Source organism: Alligator mississippiensis, chromosome 6, assembly GCF_030867095.1.
Source record: "Alligator mississippiensis isolate rAllMis1 chromosome 6, rAllMis1, whole genome shotgun sequence".
NCBI classification, from domain to species: domain Eukaryota; kingdom Metazoa; phylum Chordata; order Crocodylia; family Alligatoridae; genus Alligator; species Alligator mississippiensis.
Window position 1 is genome coordinate 75,429,488 of NC_081829.1, and position 25,512 is coordinate 75,454,999.

The 25,512-nt window shown below is 42.2% G+C and overlaps 1 protein-coding gene across 1 annotated transcript in view; it reads right to left on the minus strand.

Moving 5' to 3' along the window:
- The window catches only part of JAKMIP3 (Janus kinase and microtubule interacting protein 3), a 262,100-nt gene that overhangs the window by 24,999 nt on the left and 211,589 nt on the right, over positions 1-25,512 (minus strand). The window contains exon 23 of the mRNA XM_059730016.1: positions 14,907-16,201. Within this exon, the coding sequence (XP_059585999.1) occupies positions 16,046-16,201 (156 nt within the window). The 3' untranslated portion in view covers positions 14,907-16,045. The remainder of the gene's footprint in view (positions 1-14,906; positions 16,202-25,512) is intronic.

Genomic DNA, 25,512 nt, shown 5'->3' on the forward strand with positions numbered 1-25,512 from the left:
ATTTCTTTGACTTTATGGCAGCAACTGAAATAGAAATTCTGGTCTTTATTCTCATTAGGGCCAAATTCTTATTCCACTTTTAATGGACAAATTTAAAATTAGTTTGCTTCATGAACATTTATCACCCACATGATGCAAATGCTGATCCTTTAGGACCAAACTATACAAATCCTGATCCTTTAGGACCCACATGATCCTTTACAACAGGGGTTTTCCACCTTTTTGAACAAGTATACCCCTTCTGTCTCAAAGTTTCAACTTATGTACTCCTTTATATTTTTTCTTGTTTTTAAATGTTACCAATTATGTGATATGAGGTAGGCTACACTAATTAACATTAAATGTATTATTAATATATGAATTAAGTATATATCATAGTTATGCCACAACAGTTTGGGCTTGGAGTGGGGCTGGGGTTGGGGCTGAGGCTGGGGCTAAGACAGGTGCTGCACAGCCAGGGCAAAGAGTGGGATGGAGCTGGGAGTGCTCCCACTGCTGCACACACACTGGGAGGGCATGGGGGTGGGGCAACCATTGCCCCAGCCCCACTTCCTCCCCCACCACTGGGGCCTTGATCTGCCCCTTCCTTCACAACAGACTTACCAGCTGGACCCAGCTGCTCTCCATGCTGCTGGGCTGTGCTCCTGGTTGCCTGTGTGCCGCGCTGTGGCTGTGTGCGCACACAAACAGCATTTATCAACCACATTAATCAGCTACATCAGCCAAAAAAAGCTGATTGCCAACACAGTCAATTTTCCTTATATCAGTGCACATCCAATATGGGACTGATGTATAGGTGCACCTCTAATTTCTTCTCATTCATTCTGCATATCCCCTATGACCTTTTAAAGTACCCCTAGGGGTATGCGTACCCCTGGTTGACAACCACTGCTTTAGAACCCAACCATACAAATATTTGTTTGAATCTGGAGCTTAATGAATAGCATGTATTAACACATGCTTTTCATTACACATAATAACATAATGCAAAAGCATGCAATAGCATGTAATAATACATGTTATTGCATGTGTTATTACATGAGTCCATTTACAGTATAATGCTTTAAGGATGACTGAATGCACGTGGTTAAAAAAAAATCAGCTATACAAATAATGTTTAGCAATAATTAATTCTGAAGTGCTAATAGGCATTAATATCCCAAGTCACAGATACAAAAGATGACATGCAACAAAGTTAAGTCACTTAACCCTGGTTACATCATGGAAAATATATCAAGCTCATTTACAAATACAAATTTTCTTTTCTATAAAAAGTTTTAAAATAGTGCATATTAATTTTGATAAATGTAAAATATTTACTAGAGATCTAGCCCCTGTTTTCTGATGCAGAGACACTATCATGATTAAACAAAACTTGTGATAAATTGATTTTTAGTTTTAATTTCAAAACCAGAAATAGAAAAGTCAAAAAGTTTGGATTTTCTTACAAAAAGGATGGAATAAAGTCTCTTGGTATTAGATAAGATGCCTGCCTTTATACAGGTGTATTTAATGTTTTTAATTACTACAAAATGTTAGTTACCATTGGGGTCAATAAATTTAATGTCATTGGTATTATAAAGGGTGGATAATTTCCTGCTTTGAGCAGAGGTGCTGCGAGTTTCTTTGCTGTCCTTGGCAAAGTACATGTTGCGGGCTGGTGCCCTGAGACTCCTGGTGGTGTCCAGAACCCAAAGGGTTAAGGTAAGAGGGGCTCTTGGATCCTGGCAGCTAAGCACCCTAACTGTTCAGAGAAACAAAGCCTAGAGCCAGGGTCCTGACAGCTAAACTATGGGGAAGATGTCTCCCAGCTGAGGAATTAGGCCTCTTGCCAGCCTGCTGACGGTGCTGCAGAATGCCATGCTATACAACGAATAACTCCCCAAATTCAGTGATAGTGACAGGAAAACCCCTGTATCTTTACTCCCTGCTTCTTTCCCTCTGGCATTTATCTTCCAGGACCCTGAAATCACAGCTCACCCTTCTCCACACAACCAGAGCCTGTACCTACAAGAGTATCAGTTTAGCTGCATCCCTTTCAGTGCGCCTTCCCCCCACCTTGATTCCAATGCCTTAATTTGTGCCTGATTCCAATTACCTTTTAGTTTTAGCTTTGTAATAGGCATATGTGCAAGATTAGTTTGCAGTGTAAATGTACCATGTTTACTGTTCTGTGAAAAGGGATCAAAGTATACAGAGATGGAAGAATGATGAAGATCCTTCTGCTTGGACTGGCCAAAAATCCTTATTTCATTCCTCATGGAGTGGAGAAACTTGGCCCTGATCAAAAGGTGCAATGAAGAAATGATATTTAGATGAGTAGGACTTGTCAGGAATCAAATAAAATACTCCCCAAAATTGATTTACATTAATCAATATTAACTGGTACTACACATTCACTCTGATAGTTCCGAGTCTTGGAAAGCAGTACTGTTTTCACAAAAAAGAACAAAAGTATAATTAATGAGAAATAATTCATTAGTGATGTAATAATTTAATACTTCTAATTAAAATTTGTATTATTTTAATACAACATATTCCCCAGACAAACTATGAGTTTGCTGTGTCCTGCAGACTTTATTTACTTATGGAGCGAGTGATGATATAAATCACATCATAAAACATACTGTCTTTACTTGTTATGCTGCTGGCAATTAACAAGACTAAAGCCAAGATGAAAAATGTTTATTAAATCTGAAATTCAGAGCTGTGAGCCAAAGGTTGCTTTTGAAAACATATGCTTTTTTTTTTAAGGGCTGTAGGTCTTTAATTTTTCACCAAACCCATAAGATGCAGAGCCCAGTTCTTTGTTTAGCAAGAAATGAGTTTGCATTCCAATTACAAAATGCTAATCCACTGTCTTTATCCAACAGAAATGAATATGCTTAACCCCCAAAATGACACCTACATGATGCAAAACTATTTATCTTCATTATGCTAGAGCTCTAAAAAGAAAGTGACTCACTTAAAACTGAGTCACTATAGTGTTGATAGGAACACTTTTCTCTTATTGCTCTGAAAGCCTATTCTCCTTAACCCTTGTATTGTTATTTGAAGACCTGCTCCCAGCGCTACAGCATTTGACTAATCAATGAAGCATGTCAAGAATCAGTGAACTCATAACAGATTACTGACCAGTCTCTTGGAGTGCTAAAATGTTAGTGCAAGTTTTTTTTGGTTCAGACATTCTGTAGCCTGAAGACATATAAAGCTTTCTGGTCTAGAAACATATATTTGACTACCGACAACAAAAAACTGTGTCTGCCTCATAGCAAGGACATCATAGTGAATCACTAGCAGATGGGAACAATCAATCCTTTACCAATAAACACTGTAACTGCCTTAAATGCAACAGCTGTGAAGAAGCTTAACAGATGTAAGGACCTTTTAAAATGTTAATTTAGGTGTTTAACCCTGAATTTTATGAAAGCCCAACAGACCAGAAATTGAGCCTTTCCAGAACAGGGATGCTGAATAGAAGCTCATTGTATTATGGAAAAGAATAATAGGTACTGTTGCTATACACATGTTTTAGCAAACTTTACGGATGCAGAGAGCCTTTTATTTAATGCCATCACAAATTTAAGGACATCTGTGTTTTGGACTTACATGAAACATATATAACAAATAGGAAGGAATGATTACCTGATTAGTGAGAGATTGAAACCAATAACACATTGTATCAGTAATTAGTTAGTGGTTGTCTGACCAAGCAATGTAGTGGAAAGAACTGGACTCAAATCAAACCCCAAATGTGAGCACTGCTGAATGTTGTGAGAATCTGGATCTGCATCTGAACTTCATCTTCAGTGCTAGCAATAGCAGGGCTCATCTAGCTCATCTTTTGTTCTTTTCTCATCTAGCTTTCAAAGCATTGTAGGTCAGGAAACCTAGAGTTGACATTACAATAGCTGTTCAGAATTGTTAACTAGTCCCAAGAGCTTAGCTCCAAAGAGTAGGATCTCACTTTCACACTTGGATGAGCTGCCCAAAATGTTCACAATAAGACTAGAAACTGAAGGAACCTTACCTAGTTTTACTTTATTACCTATTCCAATGGTCAGACTAAAATTAGAAAGAATTGCACACCTTTTCCTGAGTGAACGCAGACCCTTCTTTGAGAAATACTGATGGTCAGCAAACATGTAAACATGTTATAACCATGTAAAGTTTATGATTTCTCACAGCTTTCCTAAGAAAATCTATGAAACCCAGTACAGTTGAAGCTGAGTTTTACAACATTTTAAGTTTTAAGCTCATTTGATCCCAAAGCAGAACTTAACCTGGGGAGCAAAACTCAAAGCAAATGTTCGCAGATTCCTGTGGAGCAACATTGCCAAGTCTCCAGTGACAAGTGCAGAATGCCCAGAATCAAGAAGACAGCATGTACTGTGCAGAGAAGCAGGCATGTGCTACCATTTCCATCTTTGTTTTCTAACCAAATGACTGTTATTCGAATTTCCAGGGGTGTGCTTTCTAACTGATGCATTGCAAAATGTATGCATATCTCCTGTTATTTAGCGAGACATGCAAGCTCATTTCTGCGGCATTGGTCTGATACATTAAAATCCTTTCCTCCATCTCAGGTTTCTGTTGCTTGGTGACATTTGATTATTTTCGGCTAGAATAAAAGCCCAGCTACACCCGAACAGTAGTAAGATACCTTACTTAAGATACCCATTAACCACACAGCACTGTCTGTGCAAAGCAAATGGTTAAAAGCAATCAGTGCTGGCAACATCCCTGGGTAGAGGGACAGTACACTTCTAAAGATGAGCATGAGATTTTATTGTTTGAGAAAGATCTTTAGTAAGGGAATTTCAGTCCTGGCTGCTGAATATTTGAAGTAGCCATAATTTCATAATCTAGAAAATATAGAAACCATTTAATATTTTTCTATCTGGCTTTTATATTCATCAAGTTCAATTTAACAGATTGTCTGAGGAAGACAATTTGCAATTGAGACAGCATCTCAAATGACTATCACAATAAAGCAAATGTTTAACTTACAAGGAGAAACCCAGCAGGATTTTTTTCAAGTTGTCAGTGGGAACGTCTAAAAATGTAAATAGCAGCCTCTGATTTTATGAGCTGAAACCTCTTCATGGTTAAATTGCATCCCCAGATGTGGCTCAAACCTACACTGTGCTTAAACTGTCCTCAAGCAACAAAGATGCCATTATTCTGCCCCAGGACCTTTATCTAAACTCATTTTTGAAACTTGTAAATTCAGGCTGGCACTGTCATCTCAATACATTTCAATTTGTATAAAATGGTTCCAACACCACCAGAGCAGATGAGACTTGTACCTATAGCATTATAGGCATTAGTATTTTTTTTTATATGTAGAGGAAAACATATAAATCATATTCAGTCGAATTCTGCTTTCTTCTGAGATCAAAGAAGCTAATCAAGATTTACACTGTTGTAAAGCAGCACCTGGATCTTCCACATGCTCTCTCAATTATGCCCCATTTTTCAGGCAGGGTTATCATATGAAGAATGTTTCATTCTAAACAAAGGTGCTGTGGACAGTCGCTGTACAGCAGAGACTCACCAATTAGTATTTCAACAATGTGTGTTACCCTTATCATTGTGACCCTGTAAATGAGCCCATTACAATCTTTTTTTTAATGTATGGAAATATATACACAGAGTATAAATGATCAGATAATAAAGGGAAATTCAAGCTTTAGTAGCTTGCAATTTCCCCTATATTCCTCATATACAAAATGTTGTTGCCCAATTTTAAAAACAAATCACTTCTGGCAATTAATGCACACCAATAAAAAGAACAATTTGATTGCCCAATAAATAAGCCAATCTAAAGAAAAATTATTACCTGCAAAAGAAAAAGAGAAATTGAGTCCAGGGTAAGTGGCCAGTGAGAGCTACACCTGTGGTGAGAAAGGCTGAATGCATTCCATTGTCCTGCTGATCGTTTTTTATAGAATCATAAAATAAAAAATAGGGCTGGAAGGGACTTCAAGAGGTCATGTAGTCCAATCCTGTGTTCAAGGCAAGTTCACCCTTGACTGACTGAAAAAAAAAAGTTTGTCTGGCCTGCTCTTAAAAATGTCCAACTTGGATAGAGATTCCACAGCCTCTTTAAGTAATATATTCCAATGCTTAACCACTGTCACAGTTTGAAAGCTCTTCCTAATATCCAGCCTAAATTTCCTTTGTTACAATTGAAGACTTTTTTCTTGTCCTGTCTCCTGAAGCTACAGAAAAACTACTATCATATTACCATCGTGTTAGGTATTTGACCATCCTTCTAGTATTTGATGACTCTTACTAAATCCCCTCTCACTCATCTCATCCCTAGACTAAATAATACAAGTCCTTCCAACCTTTTCTCTGAAATGAAAACCAATAATTTCACTCCTTGGTCAATGGCAATATCATGCACTATTTACAATGATGAGGATTTTAATGGCTAAGTCTGTTAATCCTAAAATAAATTGTTGTTTTTAGACTTAAGAAGCAAAAGTGCTAGAAGTATAAGTAAGCTACTATGTAGGATCCTAACATATCATAGAGCACAAATAGGACCTCTATTGATCTTTTTCTCCACCCCCACTTCAATCAGAAAAGTCATCTACCTGCATTCCTGGAACTTACAATAGTCCAACCACTTCTCAAGAACCCAATGACCTTACTTATAAATGTTTGTTCTGTCTCCAGCCTCCTATTTCTAGGGCCACCTCTATATATTATATGTATTACACAATTACTTGGTTAATTATGCAATTAAATTAGATTGGCTACATATGCAAACTAACTATGGCACTTTATACAGGTCCAACCAACCAGCTATACAGTTAGAACTGGAAAACATGTAATAACTTTATAGCTGGTTTCTATCCAGCTTTAATTTGCACATATAGCCTGTGTCCCTATGGCTGAGAGCCCTGTCAGCTGACTGGAGCTCTCAGCTGTAGGGGTTCATGTGCACCCCTGAGACCTCCAGCTGAAGCTGGCTCCCAGCCATGGGAACACATGCCCCCACAGCTAGGAGCCCCATTAGCTGACAGCGTTTCTAGCTGTTGGGGCATCCCATGTATTCCATGGGCTGGAGGCTGCAGCTGCTGTGATCTCCTAGAGGCAGGGTGTATGGGGAAGCTCCATGGCTGGGAGCTCTGTCAGCTACAGGGGCTCCCAGCCATGGGATCTTGCTTCTTGCTAGTGCAGAGGGAGCTGGGGATCAGATTTCCCTTGCACCAGCAATAAGGATTGATGGGATTTGATTTGTGATCGTACAATAACGCCTCCTGCCATGCATGTTTTGTATGCACATGTAGTATGGCAGGAAACGCAATTATGTGGATTGTGCACTAGATCCCATCATGCCTTTTCTTGTATGTGTAAAGGGGCCTACGTAGCATCACTGAAAAACAAATGTCAACATCCCTCAATGCACCAGCCCTCTGAATCCACATTGAAATGCCATTTTAAGTCTTAACTAGATATTCATTGGGTCTTATGAACTTCTCTTTAAATTCGCAGGCAAGGTTCTTTGGGTAGATGTGATATCTTTTGTTAGATATCCAACTGAGTAGTTGGAAAAAAGTTATTTGCAGGCTTTTGTGTGCAATCACCCTTCTTAAGGCTAAGGAAATCTCTGCTGTTCTGAGAGTTCAAGGAATGAAAGAAGAATCTTTAAATTGGCAGTACTCATTGTTCATGGAAAATGTGGAAGAACTCTAAGAGATGCAGTGTTGACAATTTCTATTGAAATCAAGCCATCTAGAAAGACTTACAATGTAGCTGAAAATGTGCACGTGCACAAACAACTGCATGCAGGCATGTGTTTGAGTGTGCAGTTGTAACTCTTGTGCCGTGTATGCTATTTTAAGTTACTGGCTGTTGCTGAAATTTAGCTCTGAAAGTTTTATTTCACCATTTTAAATAAAAGCCAATGGATTTGCATGGACGTCTGTCTGAGTCTGTGGCTTCTACCCATAACATACACAAACATAGAGTTCAGTGCCTTTTGACCAACTTGCCACTAAAACATATACTTAGTTTGGAACATTAACAAAAATAGAGCCTCCCGTAGCTAGCTCATCACAATAAGATTGCGTTTCATTAGGAATTGCTAGTTATATAAACTTGCTGTTTATAAGACTGAAATCAAGAAAATAAAGGATGATTTTGTTTTTGTGACAACTGCAGTGCTAGAATTCTGACAGATATTATTTGGAAATGTATCATTTATTTTGACTTGCACAAACACTAATTATTCTTATGGCTCAAGATCCCAAACATAACTTTAACCAAGCACTGTAAGAATAATTAAGACAGCATAACCTGAAAACACTCCAAACAATATATCCAAGCAAGCAAACTGATGATACTGAAATACAAACTGCACTGTACCGCTTATTTTTTGATTGTAGCTCCCTCCTGTGGCTGATTCTGATAATCAATTCTAGCTAACAAATTCACTTCTCCCATACCCTCAGTATATAGAGTTGTTGGTTGTAGCCATGTTGGTCTAAGGACATAGGCAGACAAGGTTCTTCGGGAAGATGTGATATCTTTTATTAGACCAACTAAGTAGTTGGACAGTTTATTCTTTGCAAGCTTTTGGGCCCAAACACCCTTCTTCAGGCATAGGGAGAGTATGTGCTCGAAAGCTTGCAAAGAACCATTTGTCCAACTATTTAGTTGCTCTGATAAAAGATATCACATCATCCCAAAGAACCTTATATACCCCTAGTATATACACTCATCTAGCAAAACATGGCTAGTTCTGAAGAACTGTCTGGCTGCATTTAAATTCAATAGCCAAAAGGACAGCAGAAGTACATTATAATGGGTGGGACTCCTGGCCCCAGGGGGAAGCTGCCTTTTGCTGGGACAGGGACAATGTCCCCCTGTCCTGACAGCAGGGAGCTCCTGGCCCTGGCTCCCTAATCAGCGGCACCTGGTTTGGAAAGAGCCCTGCAGCTCTTTCTAAGTCCTGTGCCTTGATCACCTGACTGGGGTACGCGGCTAGGACCTGCCACTGACTGCGACAGTTCCTGGCCAGACCCAGGCTGCACGGGGAAGTCTGCATGTGCAGCCTGGAGCTGGCTGGAGACTGCCCAAAACAGGACAGTTCCCAGCCAACACCAGGCTGCACATGCTTGGTGCTGGCTGGGAACTGACCTGGTCAGGGGCAGGTCCCAGTCAGCTCCAGGCTAGGCAGGGAACTGTTCCTGTGGAGGTAGTCAGGGCCTGAGAACTTGTTCCCTGCCCATCTCTGTGAGTACGGAGCTGGGGGTGGGGAACAGGCTGGGGAGCTTGTTCCCCGACAAGGTCCGCACTGTTGGAGCTGGACAGGAAACAAGCTTCCCATCTCCTGCCTGCAGGGAGCTCCTAGCGCTGGCTCTGCAACTGCAGAGCCACTGCTGGGAAATGCTTATCTCTTAGGCTGAGCTCAGCAGTTGTGGGCTTGGGTTGGAAGACCCTTATCTCTCTATAAGGATCTGGGAGATAAGCATCTCCCAGCAGCAGCCTTGTGGTCGTGGAGCCACTGCTATGAGATAAAGGTCTCCCAGCCCCTGCTCCCTGATCACAATGGTGGAGCAGGGGCTGGGAGATAAGAATCTTTCAGCCTCAGCTCTGAGATTGTGATCTGGGAGCAGTGGGCTTGGAGCTCCCTGCTGCTGGGGCAGGGGGAATTAGTCGCCACCTAGGGTCCTGTAGTGGAGAGAGCTCCGGCAGCTCCCGGGGGCAGGGAGCTATCTCCCGCGTCCTCGTGGATGGCTGATTAGGAAAAGATGTGGCTCCTGGCCAGATGTCTACATAAGCACTATGGTGCCATTACTAATGCCAAGTAAATGTGTAGTAATTTGTACTTGCATTTGTAGGTAGCAAATTTACTATGGATTAGGGAGATTTACTGTGAAGTAAGCATGTGCACATGTAGACCCATGTGCTTACTTCACAGTAAACTATGCTAATTCATCATTAAGCATCTCATGTAGGTACACCTGATGTGTAGTTAAACACATCTGAGTACTTCACAAATATTACTGATTTCATCTTCATAATGCTCCTAGCAGACTAGTCAGATTCTTATACCCATTTTTCAGACACAAAATTTTGACCCTGGAGACCTGGACAGACAACATGATTATACTGGTGTTACTTATTTCTGTAACAGTTTTCTTTAGTGACTTACACCGGGATCCCAAAGACAGACAGGCATGGAGCTCTGGGGCTAAGTACAGACAGTCATAAAGCCTGAGGCTGAATTGATTCAATCTTTGCAGGTTAGTTTAAACTGTGTAGATTGAACCAATAAGAAAGTGAACAGACATTCAATTGATTCTGGAAATTAAGCTACATTCCTATAGTGGCCTGGGCTAGAAACCAGGGATAAGTGTGGGGCTAGAACATGCCAACCTGGAACAGACAGCTTAGGCCAAGGCTAGCCTGCCCCACCTGTGAGGCAGGGTTTGTGGGAGAGGCAATGTATCCTGGGATGCTGGGGTACTGTGAGTTAACCTGAATGTGGAGGGGAACTGGGATGGAAGTTTAATAAATCAATTTAACCTAAATCAGTTAATGTTTATATTACATCCATCCAGGTTTACCATAAACTAGTTTTGGCCATTCTGAAAGTGGTTTATGTACACTGAGCTTCTGTTGTGTTACAAATTTGAACTGGTTTCTGATCATGTATACCAGTTTATGTGTAATACCTGTCCCTAACCCAGGAGGCAGGTAATAACCTTGAGCAAATATTTACCGTGGGCTGGAACAGAATGACAACACCTATGCCAGTGTGACTTATTTTATCTATAAAAGTGTTTTATCTATAATTCTTTCAGGGGTGGTTTGATACTGGATTGGGAGACGTTACTCTGGTGTAGGGGCTTGCACCATGATCATCTGTCTCTTTCTTTTTTCACGCTGTAAAGCCCTACTAGTCTAGTATTTATTTATTTAGTGAATACAAATCTGTGAAGCCAAGCAATAGTGTAGTGTAAACATGACATGTGTCCAGGCTCTGTGGCCCAGATCTACAAAGACCTTCAGTAAAATTTAAGGGCATTTATACACATACTTTTCTGTCCCGTGATATGGAAGAGATCCGCCACTTCGAAGCAGACTCAATTAATCAAGTCTGCTCTGCATGCAAGCTGAGGTGAACTGTGCTGCACCACGTACAATTGTATAAGAGGCAAAATTCATGTCTTGTGTGCAGAAAATGGCAGCAGTGTGCTTTTGAACTAAAGCACCTCTGATGTGTTTTAGTTCAAAAGTGTATCGCTGCCATTTTCTCAGCGCTGATGTGCATTTCGCCACTTATACAACTGAAAGTATTGCAGCGTAGGGTGCTTTTCAAACCGCCTGGCACTGCAGGGCTTACATGTGTAAAATACCATAGTGACTAAGTCCAGTAAAACCCTCAAATCTCCCACCTTACTTTGTAGTAGTTAATTTATTTGTGGTAAAAATTCCTAGAAACCCACATTGCTGTTTCTTTCATATCAAGAAATGTCTCCATCTTGGCATTTGTTTCATGCCTAAGCCTGACTGGAATACAGAAACTAGGTTTTTTTCTTGCCTAAGTCTCCTAAGAAATCTGATTTGTATGGGATGCTCACTCCTACCTGAACCTAATTCACACCTATGGGAGTGAATTCCATTCAAAGCACAGCAGCTGGAGCCATTTTAACTCAAAAACACTACTGGTGGTGCTGACAGTCCCCATTTATGCAACAACTTCATGATTACAGTTACTCAAATGGGACAGGGGAAATCTTGATTTTATGCCTTGCTCAACCCAAGGTAGCTCAAGCTAACAACACACACATCTCAGGATAGGGATATAAGACTGGACATTAGGAAGAACTTCTTCACAGTTAGAGTGGCCAAGGTCTGGAACGGGCTCCCAAGGGAGGTGGTGCGCTCCCCTACCCTGGGGGTCTTCGAGAGGAGGTTGGATAGGCATCTAGCTGGGGTCATCTGGACCCAGCACTCATTCCTGCCTATGCAGGGGGTCGGACTCGATGATCTATTGAGGTCCCTTCCGACCCTAACATCTACGAATCTATGAATCCATAACACTTGCCTATGGGCTATTTTGTGATGAGGTCCCTCTCCTCACCTTAAAGCAGAGGTTCCCAACCACTGGGCCACAGCCTGGTACTGGGACACAAAGGGTTGGCTGCTGGATCATGGCATGACCTTTAAACACTGCTAGGAGCAGTTTTATGCCCAGGCCATGCCCACGCTATACTGACTGGCAGGGCAAGAATGTCCTCGCTTGGCCAATGACGGTGAATTTAGCTTTTGAAATTGGACTTTGGTAACTGTGGCTAGTCACTTCCATATCAAATGCAATGGCTAAGAGATGATCAAGCAAACTTCACTGGATTGTTTTTTTGGAAAGAGTGCTTCTGCAAAAAGGCACAATGAAGTTCTGAATGACAGAGAGGAGACCTGCGCAGAGGATGTACAATGCCAAGAAAATGCCAAAAAACGAAACAAAGCAATTTTCAATTGCAAGGATGACTCCTCATACATAACATGTGGGTTTATCCCATCAGGAGATTCGCAGGCTCTGAAACTGCTGTGCATTATATGTGCAGATGTTTTGCACCGTGCCTCTGCCTACTGAGTTTGATTTGTGTCATACACTGCCTTTGATCCTCACAACCCCCCTCTGCACATAAAAATTAAATGTAAATATGTAAATTAGATTATTTCTATACCCAATGTCCCAACATTCTTTGACTGAGTTTGCTGGTCCATAGTATAAAAAAGGTTGGGAACAACTGTGTTAAAGGAATCACACTTTGCAAAACAGGGAGAGACAAGATTCACTGGGCCAGAGGGAGGGACAAAGAAGGAACATGAACCTGTAAATCAGTGGTTAGACCACTCATTCAGGAGAGGGACAACTGGATTCCAATCTCTCCTTTAAGGACTTATGTATTAATACTTATATATTCTGTGCAATGACTGCTCAATGTTTAGAGAGTCTAGGTGCTTAGTTCAGGCCTCAGATGGAAAATTTTCCACTGTTAGAAATGATTCCAGAGAAGGAACAGTACAAAACTTTCAGTCTGCAAGCCCCTTCTACCCTGCTCCTCACAGGTGATCCTAGTTTGGGGAAAGAATGGGCTGCCTCATGCCTCCCATTCCTGTTGGGGGCTGGATCAGCAGGGCAAAGTCCCCTGCCTGGTTCTCACACTGGAGACTCTGGAGTAAGAAGTAGGCAGGGAATAACTGGTGGCTGCTCTTTCCCTCCCCCCTTGGTCTACAGGAGGGGCAGGAGAAGGTACCCCCTACACCTTCTCCAGACTGGGGTGACTCTGGTCTCTGGAAGGCATGGGAGCCTTTCCTTGCAGTTCCACTCCTCATGGTCTCCAGGAAGAGTTAAGCTGTGGGAAAATGTGCATATATGTTCATTCTCCCAATGCTCAACTCTCCCAGGAACAATTTCTATTTGGTTGTAGTCACATTATTTTTCTCCTGGAGTGCCCATTTTGACTCTGGGTGAAAAAGCTTGAATGTCCACACACTCATGGCTCCAGCGGGAGAGTGGCAAGTCTCCCAGTAGAAACTGAATATCTGTATGGGGCCTAGGAACTGGTGTGTTCAGTAATGCTGGGTGCCATCTTGGAACACATCAAGTCTAATTTTTCAGACAACTTAGCATCAAGTCGCACTCTGGCAGAGTTGAAATTAGTGAGTTGCACAATGAGGGAGCTTAGTTTAAGCAAGAGAAATCGGTAATTGGACATTCTCTGTGAGAAACCCCAGATTTGGAATTTGAGCATCTTGGGATCTGAAATAACTTCAAACTATTGATGCTCTGTGCAGGTGGCAAAATCAATCTTTTTACTGAAGCTTTTGGAGAGTAAGGAGTCAATGACGGCTAGTTTCTGTGACAAGGGTGAATGCTGGATGTAATTCCTAGCTACCTATCTGTTTGTTCTCTAGTTCAGGGAAGGCGTCTCGTTTCTAACACTATAGGACTCTAAAATTCATATCAAATGCCCCCATAAGCCAGGTTGGGCCTCTTTCTTTTTTGTTTACTCAGACAGGAAAGATATCATTGAATTTTTTTTCTTATGACTATTCCCTATGTGCCACGCTCAGACACAGAGACTAGCAGATGATGATGGGGGTTTTTTTGCTTTCGATTTTTCCCTGCAGGGCCATAGCCAATAAAAAAGAATATCTTGCTATGAAAAGCCAAGTGAAAACTATTTCTACTGAGCTGGGACACAGGAACTACTGTCATATGATTTCCAGCAGGCACTCTCTCTCAATAATGATACCTTATGAAGAACTGCCATGAACCACTTTTACCCTTCCAAATAGAGGGTGGTAGTGGTCTGTGTGTGAAATCATTGCCAAAAGCTTCCATGCACCATTTTTTTTTTTACATAGACGTAACTGAAGGAAACCACTGCTGATCCACAGACACTCTTCAGACTTAAATTAAAGCCAATATAACTATAATTGGTACAGTGCTCAACCATATAACCATGGCAGCAAGTCATCAACAATATAAATAAAAGAAAAGCCACATGAAACTATTCAAATATACATATCTAGGTATATTTTCAGTCTGTCTCAAAAGGAAATAATTATTTTTTTGTTATATGTGTAATATATACTGTAAGAAAAGTGATTATCCACTACGTTTAAAACTTTAGTTTTGATCACTTCAAAAGTAATATTTGATTAGAGCTAAGCATTGATCTAGAAAATTTTGTTATCTTGAAGTATAATAGTGGACCCACTGACAAAAAATGAAGCATGAGTAAATACTATTTATATGCAAATACTGGTCAGGTTATAATCCTTTCCATAATATAATCAAAACAATTTGAGCCTGAGGACTATAGCAACATATAAACAATAACTGTCTATCAGTCATTTTTTCTTACCTTTCAGTAATTCAGTTTCTCTTCTTTCTCTCATCTTCCAAAACAAGAGACATATTTTCTTAATCATGTCTTTGTTTTAAACACATCGTATTTGTGGAGAAGGCCAGATGAGCTGCTTTTCATATAATCGTTGGTAAATCCTGATTTCGGCATTTAGTTTCTGTTGCTTTTGTTTCTTTTTGGTGAAATACATCTTTGTGCTTTCTTTCTGATTTTTCTTTCTTCATGCATGTTTTTAAAGAGGACATGATTTTTGTTATCTGTCATTTTTAAATCCAAAAGATACATTCTGGGATTTTCTTCCTTCATTACTTGTGTCTCTTTGCCCCCTCAAATTAATCATACCTTCCTCTTCCTTTACAAAATTCCATCTTCCAGTGCTCTGGACATGTGGATCGTGAGGAGACATTTTCATTTTTATTTCCTTTTCAGGTTGAAAGTTCCAGTTGGATGATAAATGCTCCATTGCCATTCAGGAACTTAAGTAAATTACATATAGTTGTGCCATTTTTCTCTTAGTGCTGCAAAAATTGGTTTACTAAAACCTCAGAACAAAATGCAAACTTTAAATTCTGAAGGCTCAAAGTATTTAGCCACATGCTTCTCACTCACCAAGTAAATGGGATATTCAGCAAATCATGATACATACCCTGTGTTACGGAAAAGAAACACATTCTTCTGAATTTTCATCAAACAAATTAGTTCTACTTTCCATTTGAAATGAATGCAAAACATCTTGGAACAAAACACTTCAATTCACATTTATGTTTTCATCCATGACTAATCTGGAACTCTTTTTAAAACTTCCTTCAAGACATATATTTAAATAACTACAAATAACAAATATAAATGGGTGACAAAAAACAGGACATGATTACTTCTTTACAGAAGCAGTTTACTACCTGCTTAGCAGGGAACCAAAATATATTCACTTTATCTGAATTAGTATACTGCTCTTTATGTAAAGCCTTTATTTCAAGCAGCAGAGATGGGGCTTCCCTTAAAGAAGCCTGTAATACTTAATAAAATGTCTTTTTTGGCTTTCTTCTTTTTCAGTTCTAATTCTAGCTTATAAAAATGTACAGTCAGAGATGCCAAAGAAGCAGACTCCAGATTAAGAAATTCCCACAAATCCTAATTCATCTTCTGTCTAAAATGGTCAAAAAAATTAAATCTTCAGTGACAAAATAGAATATATATTTGAATATCTTGAAATTGTAATGTCCTTTTCCATCTTGGCAACCAAAGTTGTCTTGCTCAATAACAGTATAAGCATTTCTAGCTTCTTCTGTATGCTGGAACAAGAAAATATACCAAGGATATAGAATCATAGGAAAACAAAAATAAGATAAAAAAACACATGCATAAAATACCAATAAGGTTTACATTGGCTATGTACAATAATTTAAACTATACCATTCATATAGTAAAATAGTTGCATTAAATTCTGTTGAAATATGTTTAGTAGGTATTGTTCCATAGAATACTATTAATAAAATAGTTTCTGACAAGTATTTTCCATTATTTCCTTGTAATCATGATCTTACTCAGAGGAATGAATAAATCAGATTCAAACAGTAACTAGGGCACTGAGACATTATTCTTTGTTAAGAAACATTCTGTTTGTAAAACATATGGTCCTGAATAAAGACATTTCTTGCAGTTGGAAAGTATGAAGGCATGAGAAGTGGCTCAGTGTACTCAAAACTCAGACTCATTTAGCCCTAACTTGATACTGAAAATCTGCAATGGACTCATATTAATTAAGAACAATAAATAATGAATGGTTAAGGCAAGTGACATATGCCAGAATGCAATGTACTATCATAGGAAATATAAATAGACCAATTACTTTTCAATTTTCTAGCAGTTCACCTATTGTTTTTACATCTCCCTTATCTTTCCTTTCATAAGAAGGAACCTTAAACTGGAATTTACTTCATCCAAAACACTTAAGAGTGCCCTTTTCTTTCCCACAATGTTTCAAAGACTTTAGACATTTCTATTACCAGTTGACTCCTTACTGACCAAAAACACTATAGAAGCACTCTGAATAGTGACAGGAGAGCACTGAAAGAAGCTTTAATAGATGTGGAGCAGAAACAGGAAATAATCATAAAACAGAATACTTACCTTCTGTATGTGGCTTGATGGACTATGACCAAAGAATGAAGGCTAAAGAGAAAAATAAAAACAAAAATAAAAACTGAAAAGGAAACGGGACGGGAGAGAAAGAAAAAATGGAAGAAGAGAAAGAAAGAGAAAAAGAATTTACAGTGTGTCAAGTGAGAAACAAGCCATGGCTATAGACAAGAGTAAGGCAAAACTGTCAGTTGAGAAGAGGGGAAATAAACAGTGATGTGTGAACTTCAGAAGGTGCAGAGGCTCAGTCTGAGTGCTCAACCATACATCCTGGGTCTGCAAAATTTCTCAGGAGTGCATGAGGCTTCCTAAATTACTGCATCTAGTGCCAGCTGGTACCATGAAGGGAAAAAGTTAATTGCATTCTTTTGAAAGTCCAAAAGAGTGTCATTTAGGTTTGCTTTTCTTTTGCGTTGAAAGATCAAATGGCTTTTTACTGAACCCATTCTCTCACTCCTAGAAAGAAGTGTTTTATTTGTCTCTGTTCAGTAGTGTAACTATGGTGTGTTGAGGGGTGTATCAGCCTGAAGAATCCCCATAGAGGAAGTACTGGTGTTGCTTCCTCCTCTCAGGACTGTTTGCATGGCAGGGCAAGGCCTGTGCAGTCCAGCCACAGGGAGATGGGCAGGTGCAGGCCCCTGCCCCATAGAGTATCTGTGGGGGAGGGAGTGAGTGGAATGTGTCCCCCTCCCTGCATGGGAAGCACAGTTCTGCACCCAGAAGCATATCTAGGGCGGGGACGGGGAGTGAATGGGGCACTGGAAGCTGCTCCAGGGAGTCTACACTGATGAGGTTGCTACACCAGTTTGCCTTGAGCACATCTCTCTATTACAGCAGCCAAGCTCATGCTGCTCCAGAAACAGCTGGAGCAGTTGTCTCCTGAGTACAGAGGGCAGAGGCAGGTAAGAATCCACTCTTCTGCTCTCCAGTAGTCAGCATAATTCCTCCCCATACCAACCTCACCTCTACCTTGGGCACTGAAATAGCTTCTGCTGTTTGTTTTGCTTTCAGAATAAAATTCTCCAACGGTCTTTTGAGAAGCCTTTCATTTCTGGGATGTCCTGAAGTTCCCTGAGCTGCAGGGTGCCCTGGAGTCAGAGATAAAGTGGACAGACACTATGAGGCCTCTGAATCCATTATGCAGGGAAGCAAGCTTCATATTGACTCTAAATATCTTAGAACAAGAGGGATGCTGAGGGCATGAAGAGTGCCTAGGACTCCCTACGTAGGAGATAGGGACCATGGGTGGACAGGTCGGGGGGGGGGGGCAGGGTCACCTTAGGATCAGGAGAAGCCAGGAAGTCAGAAGCCAGGAGATCTGTCTGAAAAGTTAAGTTGGAGATCCAGAAGATCAAGCAGAGTATGAGGTCAGGAGGCTAGCCAGGTTAGGTGTGCAGAGAATCTGTCAGAGTCAGTAGCAGCACAACCCAAGGTTGCAGCAGTCTAAGTACAAGGTTGCACCTTGTGGCCCAGATCCTTCTCCTTCCAGGTCAGAGTCTTATATGGGAAGAGGAAAGAGGTCAGCTGACCTTGGCTGGTCACTTTGGTGGCAGGGAGTGGGCATGTGCCTAGGTCTAGATGAAGTGTTCTGGCCACCCATTTCAGCATCAGTGTTCCACTGCAGAGGTGGCAGACTGGGGTGAGCTGCCATGCTGGCCAGGCCAAGGCTCTGGGTGCATGGCCTGGCATTACCTGCCCCCCAACAACCCCTTCTAGGGGGCACTGGTCCAGGTTTCATGAGTGGTTCCTGTGGAAGATCTGTACCAGATCAGAGGCGTGGATGTTTTCCATGGGTTCCCACACATGCGTTCCTTTAGTCTGTACCCTTCCCCATGTACTAGGTACTGTAATTTTTCTTACTGCCATCTTGAGTCCAGGATCTTCTTGACTAAGGACTCTTCTTGGCTGTGAACCATTATGGGTGGAAGAAGAAGTTGGGATCAGTGAAGGAGTGTGTTTTCTGTGTAAGGTTTGAAAAGGACATGTGAAGGATCAGGTGGATTTGGAGTGTTGGGAGAAGCTGCAATTCAAAGGTGACCAGGTTGATTTTTGGGGTGATACAGAATGGGCTGATACACTTGTGATCCAGTTTCTAACCTTGTTAGTGCATCTCTCAGCTGAACTAAAATTAGGGCTGGTGGATGCAACAGTACTCTGTTGACCACTATGCTTTCTTCCCTACTGAGTAAGCAGGTCCTAGCTGTCATTGTTGGTCTGCATGTTGTTTATGCTTCCTGTACCTTTCCAGCTGGGTTTTTAATTCCTTTTGGACTTTGTGCACATATTGTTCCCAGTCTGTAGCTGGAGGGTTAATCAGAGGTGATGGGTAAGATGCGGTGTAGTTGGGGGTGGAACCCATAATTGGAAAAGAAGGGTGTTTGTCCAGTTGAGGTGTGCATGGAGTGGTTATAGGCAAAATTCAGCAAGTGTTACCCAGCTGTCTTGCTAGAAATTGAGGTAGCACCTGAGGCACTTGTCTAGGACCTAGTTTGTTCCCTCCGCTTTACCATTTGTTTGTGGGTACTATTAAGATGACAGCTGGGCACAAACTCCCAGCGAATGCAGGGCCTTGCATTAGAATCAGGAAATGAACTGGGACCCGTGGTTGGAGGTTATGTGGTCCAGGAGACCATGAAGGTGAACCACATGGTCCAACCATAACTGGGTTGTGCCTTTAGCTGAGGGCAGACCTATGCATGGGATAAAGTGGGCCAAAGTTGTTCTACTGGGCTGTCCCTGCCAGGATTGTGGACTATCCATTGGATTTGGGTATCTCTATGATGAAGTTTTGGGAAAAGGCAGACCAGGGCTGGGGGGGGGAGGGGCGGGAGAGGGGGGGCAGGGAGGGGAGAGGAGCAGATAGGAAGATGCTGGAGGATCCTACATGGTTTCTGTGTGGGTCTTTTAGTGTGGGTGCAAAGATTACAGGACTGGATGAAGTATCAGATTGGCTCTTGAACGCAACGCCACCAGAAGTACTGGGCAAACAGTTGATAGGTCTTTCTGATCCCAGGTGATCTGCTAACAGTGAGTCATGGCTTATGTGAAGTACAGTTGGCCTGGCTAGACCCAGAGGCACATAAATCTTATCTGAAGTGAAGCCCCATCCTGTACATGGTGGGGCTGCTGAGAGAGAGTGGCCTGCTCCTCGGGGCAATATTTCTTCTTGAATGGCTGCTTGAAGCAGGGTCAGCAAGTCTATGGGTTGCATGGTGCTGGCAAGGTTGTCTGGTTTTAGAATATGGCTGGGCTTGGCTGGCACCTGAACAGGGTTAGTGTTATATTCCGTCCTTCAGAATAATGCATCTGCTTTTCCATTTTTGGACCCCAGTTGGTATTTGTACCAATGAGAGAAATCAAGATGAGAGACGAAAAGTGCCCAGCATAGCTGCCTCTGATTGAGAGCTTTTGCCTTGCAGATGTATTCTAGATACGTGTCTTGTATCATGTTCCTTCAAGGCAGTGACACCATTCCCCAAAGGCCACATGAATGGCCAGGAGTTTCCGATCCAGAATCTTGTAATTCTGTTGTGCTGGGGTACATTTTTGGAAAGCAAATTGCAGGGCTTTGTGGTCTATTATGGGCCCTGTCATTGGGAAAGCACTGAGGCTATGGCAGTGTTAGATACAGCCTTCTATACCACAAATGGCAAGGCAGGGTCTGGATGTGTGAGCACAGGAGTGAGGGCCTGTTTCAGGTATTTGAACACTTGCTGAGCCACCTTGTACCAATAGAACTGGACGTTCTTCTGCAGAAGTGTCATGACAGGACTTAGTACCTGGGCAAAGTTAGGGATTAATCTATGGTAAAAGTTTACAAATAATAGGAATCTCTGGAAATCTTTGACATTCTGGGGGCTTTTCACTCACAGATGGCCCCAAACTTCCTGGGGTCTATTTTCAGGCCTTCAAAAGATAGAACAAATCCAAATAACTTGATTGTCATTTGGTTGAACATGCATTTCTCTAACTTGGCAAACAAGCCATGTTGGCACAGTCTTTCCAATACTGTTCAGATGTGTGTTGCATGTTGGCTATATTCTTCCCAGAAAAATCAGGATGTTATTCAGGTAGGCAATTACAAATTGGTCCAGTAGGTCTTGTAGCATGTCATTGATAAAATATTGGAAAATAGTCAAGGTTGTTGAGGAGTCCAAAGAGCATGACCAGGTATTCAAAAGGCCCATATCACATCTAAAATGTGGTCTTCCACTCATCCCCAGTGTGGATTTGCACCAAGTTATAGACTCCCCAAAGATCCCAAAGATCAAGTTTGGTGAAAATATGAGCAGTTTTGAGACAATCAAGCAGCTCTAGGATGAGGGGTAGAGCGTACTGACTTCAGATAGTAATCTGGTTCCGTGCCCGACAATCAATGCATAGATGGAGACTACCATCCTTTTTTTTAACAAACAGGACAGGGTCTCCTCCAGGTGAGGTGGACCTCTGTATGAAGCCTGGGCCAGGTTCTCTTCTAGGTACTGGCAGAGGCTGGAGAGTTCAGGCTCCAGGATAGTATAATAGGTCCCACAGGTCCTTGTTTTCACTCCTGGCTGTAAATTGATGGAACAGTCATAACCTTGATGCAGGGGAAGAACATTCATGTTTTTCTTTTCAAAGATGTCTGAAAACTCTTGGTATTTCTTGAGCAAATGGGTTTTGGGTTCTGGAGGTTGCACCTCTGTGGGAGCTGCAGCAGGTGGGCCTCCAGCTTGGATTATAAGGGTTTCTGTCCCTCCGGACTTCCAGGAGTGTTGTTGTCAATTGTCTCAGTTCAAAGTGGACTTTCCAGGCTTTTCACCCAATTACTGGAGTCATGGTGCATAAGCCAGGGAAACCCCAGAATCAAGGGGTAGTGTAGGGAGTAAATGACCCCAAAGTGTATGGTTTCCTGGTGTCCAAGGAGATTCATCTTCCATAGGCCCTTCAGCCAGGGGTGAGCCATCTATAGTCTCTATGATTTTGGATTTGTATCACTGCCTTAGTGGGATTTGTAATCCTTGTGCCACAGTCTTGTCTATGAAATTACTTGTGGCTCCTGTGTCCACCAGGGTAGTTAGCAAGAGGAATGAGCAGTTCTGCTCCAGGGGTTTGCCACAGACTTCATGGACTGTGGACGTCTTGGGGACTTTGGATAATGCCAAGCTGGTCCCTTTTACCAGGCCTGGCATCATTTACCTTGACCTTGATCCCCTTTCTGGCAGTGTATAATGCACTTATGTCCTGGGGCCCCAGCATTGTGGCATGGCTCCTGCTACTGCCAGTATTCCTGGTCTTCTGGTATGGGGTGCTGGGTCCCCCTGCCTGCTGGCATGGGGCTGGCAGTAACCACAGTAGGATGAGACCCTGGAGGGGGCAAGGCCTCATATTTTTTCACTGAGATTCCAGAGGTGTGGAGGTCAATATGGACAGCCAGGTCCACAAATGCCTCACATTTTGAAGGTGTTCCCACCAAAGCCAGTTTATCTTTGATCTCTTCCCACAGACCCCAGCAGAAATAATGGAGTTGGGCTGCCTCATTCCACTGGGTGTCTGCTGCATAGCAGTGAAAGAGGGAAGCATAAGCCGTAATAGAGTCTTCCCCCCAAATGCAGGGGCCACAGTGTGATCTCTGCCCTCTGGGCTGGATGAGGGTCTCCAAACATGACCATGAAGTCCTTGTGGAATGCTCCCCAGTCTTGGAGGACGAGACTATTGCAATCTAGCAAAGGTGTGTCCCACTTCAGAGCATCTCCTGTTAGGAGACTAACCACTAGGCTCAGCTATGCTGTGTCTTGGGAGTAGAGCTTATGTTGGGCTATCAATAGTATGCAGCATTGCACGAGAAACCCATGGATATGTAGCCAGTCACCATCAAACATCTTGGGTAATGGAGTGGGTAAGTGGTGTTCCAGGTGGGGAGGCTGATGCATTGAGAAACCTTACTGTAGAGGTGGGAGAAGAAGGACTGATTCTCTGTCAACAACTGCCAGACCTGTTCTTCTAGTACTTGCCAGGCTAAGGCCATTGGTGTCAGCTGGTTTGGACTGAGACATTCCAGGGACTCCAGTAAAGAGACTGCCTCCATGCCAAGCACCTTTGCTGCATGTGGTGGTCCAGGCAAATTGTCATACCGGGCTGTAGGTGACAATGTCTAGGAGTCACCTCAGGGTCATAAGAAGCTAGGAAGTCAAAAGGCAGGAGATCTGTTCAGGGAACCTAGTCAGAGATTCAGAGGGTCAAGGAGAGTGCAAGGCCAGGAGACTAGCCAGGTCAGGTATCTGGGAGATCAGGCCAGAGCCAGGTCAGGTATCCAAAGAGTCAGGCAGAAGGTAAGGTCAGGGGGCTAGCTGGATCAGGTATCCAGAGAATCTGTCAGTCAGTAGCAACATGAGACAAGGTTCTACCTTGTTTTCCAGACATTTCCACTTCCAGGTTTGGGGTTTATATGGGAAGGGGTAAGAGGTCAGCTGACCTTCACTGGCCACTTCGTTGGCAGGGAGTGGGTGTGTGCCTAGAACAGGGATATTCAACCAGGGGTATGTGTACACCTGGGGGTACCTGGGATGGCCCCAGGGGGTATTCAGCTGTGGGTGCTGCCACCGGCACTTCTACTGCCACCATGTCACCAGCACTGATTCCCCCCCACCTTGATCGGCTGCTGGGGGACACCCCCCCCCCCCCCCATCGACTGGCTGCCGGGGAACTCCTTCCTGCTCGACCAGGTGCCGGGAGTACACTGGCCCCAAAAGGTTAAAAGCCCCTGGCATAGAACTGGATGGCCATCTGTGTCTGCCTCACCATTCTGCTAGAGAGATGGCAGACTGGAGTGAGCTACTGTACCCCATAGGCCAAGGCTCTGGGTTCAAGGCCATGACCTGGTGGGAAAGGAAGGGTTATCCTTCTGGGGGTTGGAGGAAGGAGTTGGGGGCTAAAAATATCCTGGTGGCAGAGCAGAAGAAGAAAAGCAAAGCCTCAAGACTGAGCTTTCCCAGCCTAGTGCTCTGCTCTGAATGTGCGCAGACATTTGGTTTGATCAGTCTAACTGTGTCTGATGTAAATTAGCGCATCTCTCAGGTGAACTAAAATTAGATTGGGGCAGCCATTTCTTACATTCTAACCTTTAGGGAATATCTATACAGTTTGGCATGTGGATGGACCTAACTAGGGATCTAAGTGTAAGGTCTGCAAGTGAGTGAACTAAGTTAGGTTGGGTGGCCATTTTTCCCCTGGTCTAACCTTCCAAAAGTCTGTATACAAGCTAAATAAGCATAACCAGTGTCAGTGTTTCTCAGGCATCCTCTTAATTTTTAAGCACAGAAAATTATTCATAATTAATAATTAATTTGTATAATTTCTTTGTATATATTAAGGTTCAAAATGACTTTGATAAATTGAAAAAATGGTCAGAAGTAAATGGAATGAAATTCAGTAAAGACAAGTCTACTTGATTAGGGGGGAAAAACCAAGTGCATAAATCCAAATAGGGAACAACTGACTAGGCTGCAGTACTGCAGAGAAGGACCTGGGAATTATCCCTTATTCTCAACATTGTAATTACTGCAAAATACAAATAAATAATATTGTTTAATTGACAATAAAAATAAAACAAATATTACACTAGGATGCACTAAGACGACTAGAGACTGCAAGTCATGGAAAGTGATTCTTCTACTCTATCGAACGCTGAAGTATTGTGTCCAACTTGGGCAATATACTTTAAGAAAAATGCAGAAAAATAGGAGAGAGCCCAGAAGACAGCAACAAAAAAAATTAGTGATCTAGAAAACATGACGGGATGAAATTTAGAACAAGGGAGATTATTCAATCTAAAGAATAGAAGACTTGATAACAGTGTTCAAATACAGGAAGAGTTGTCAGAGTAGTGTGATCAATTGTTCTCCGTGGCCACAGGATCAGAACAAGAAGAAAGGGGCTTAAATTGCAAAAAGGGAGATTTATGTTAGATATTATGAAGAACTGTCTAATTATCAGGTGGTTAAACCCTGAAGAAAGTTCCCTAAAGAGTTTCTGGAATTTCCATCATTGAATGCCTCTGAGGGTTAGACAAACATTTGTCTAGGATGGTTTAGACAGAAATGATCCTGTCCTGGCCAGGGTTCTGGACTATATGACCTGGTGAAGTCCAGGCTTATTTTTCTATGATTCTCCAGTGGCATCCAAATTATTTAAGTGCTAGGTACTTCACCAAGACAATGGAGGGCAATTATTTTGGGCAGAGGGCCACTTACTGAATTTCAACAAGCCATCGAGGGCCACATGACAGGCAGCTGAGGGCAGATTAATATTAATTTTCTAAATTGTTTAGGGGCCCAGCAGGCCAATAGAATGGCTTGGTGGGCTGCATCTGGCCTGCAGGCCGCATTTTGCCCACCCCTGCTCTAAATACTGATACTCAATAGGGGTGTGCGAAATGGGCTCTATTTGATTCAGATTCGGATTCAGCCTGAATCAGGGACAGTGA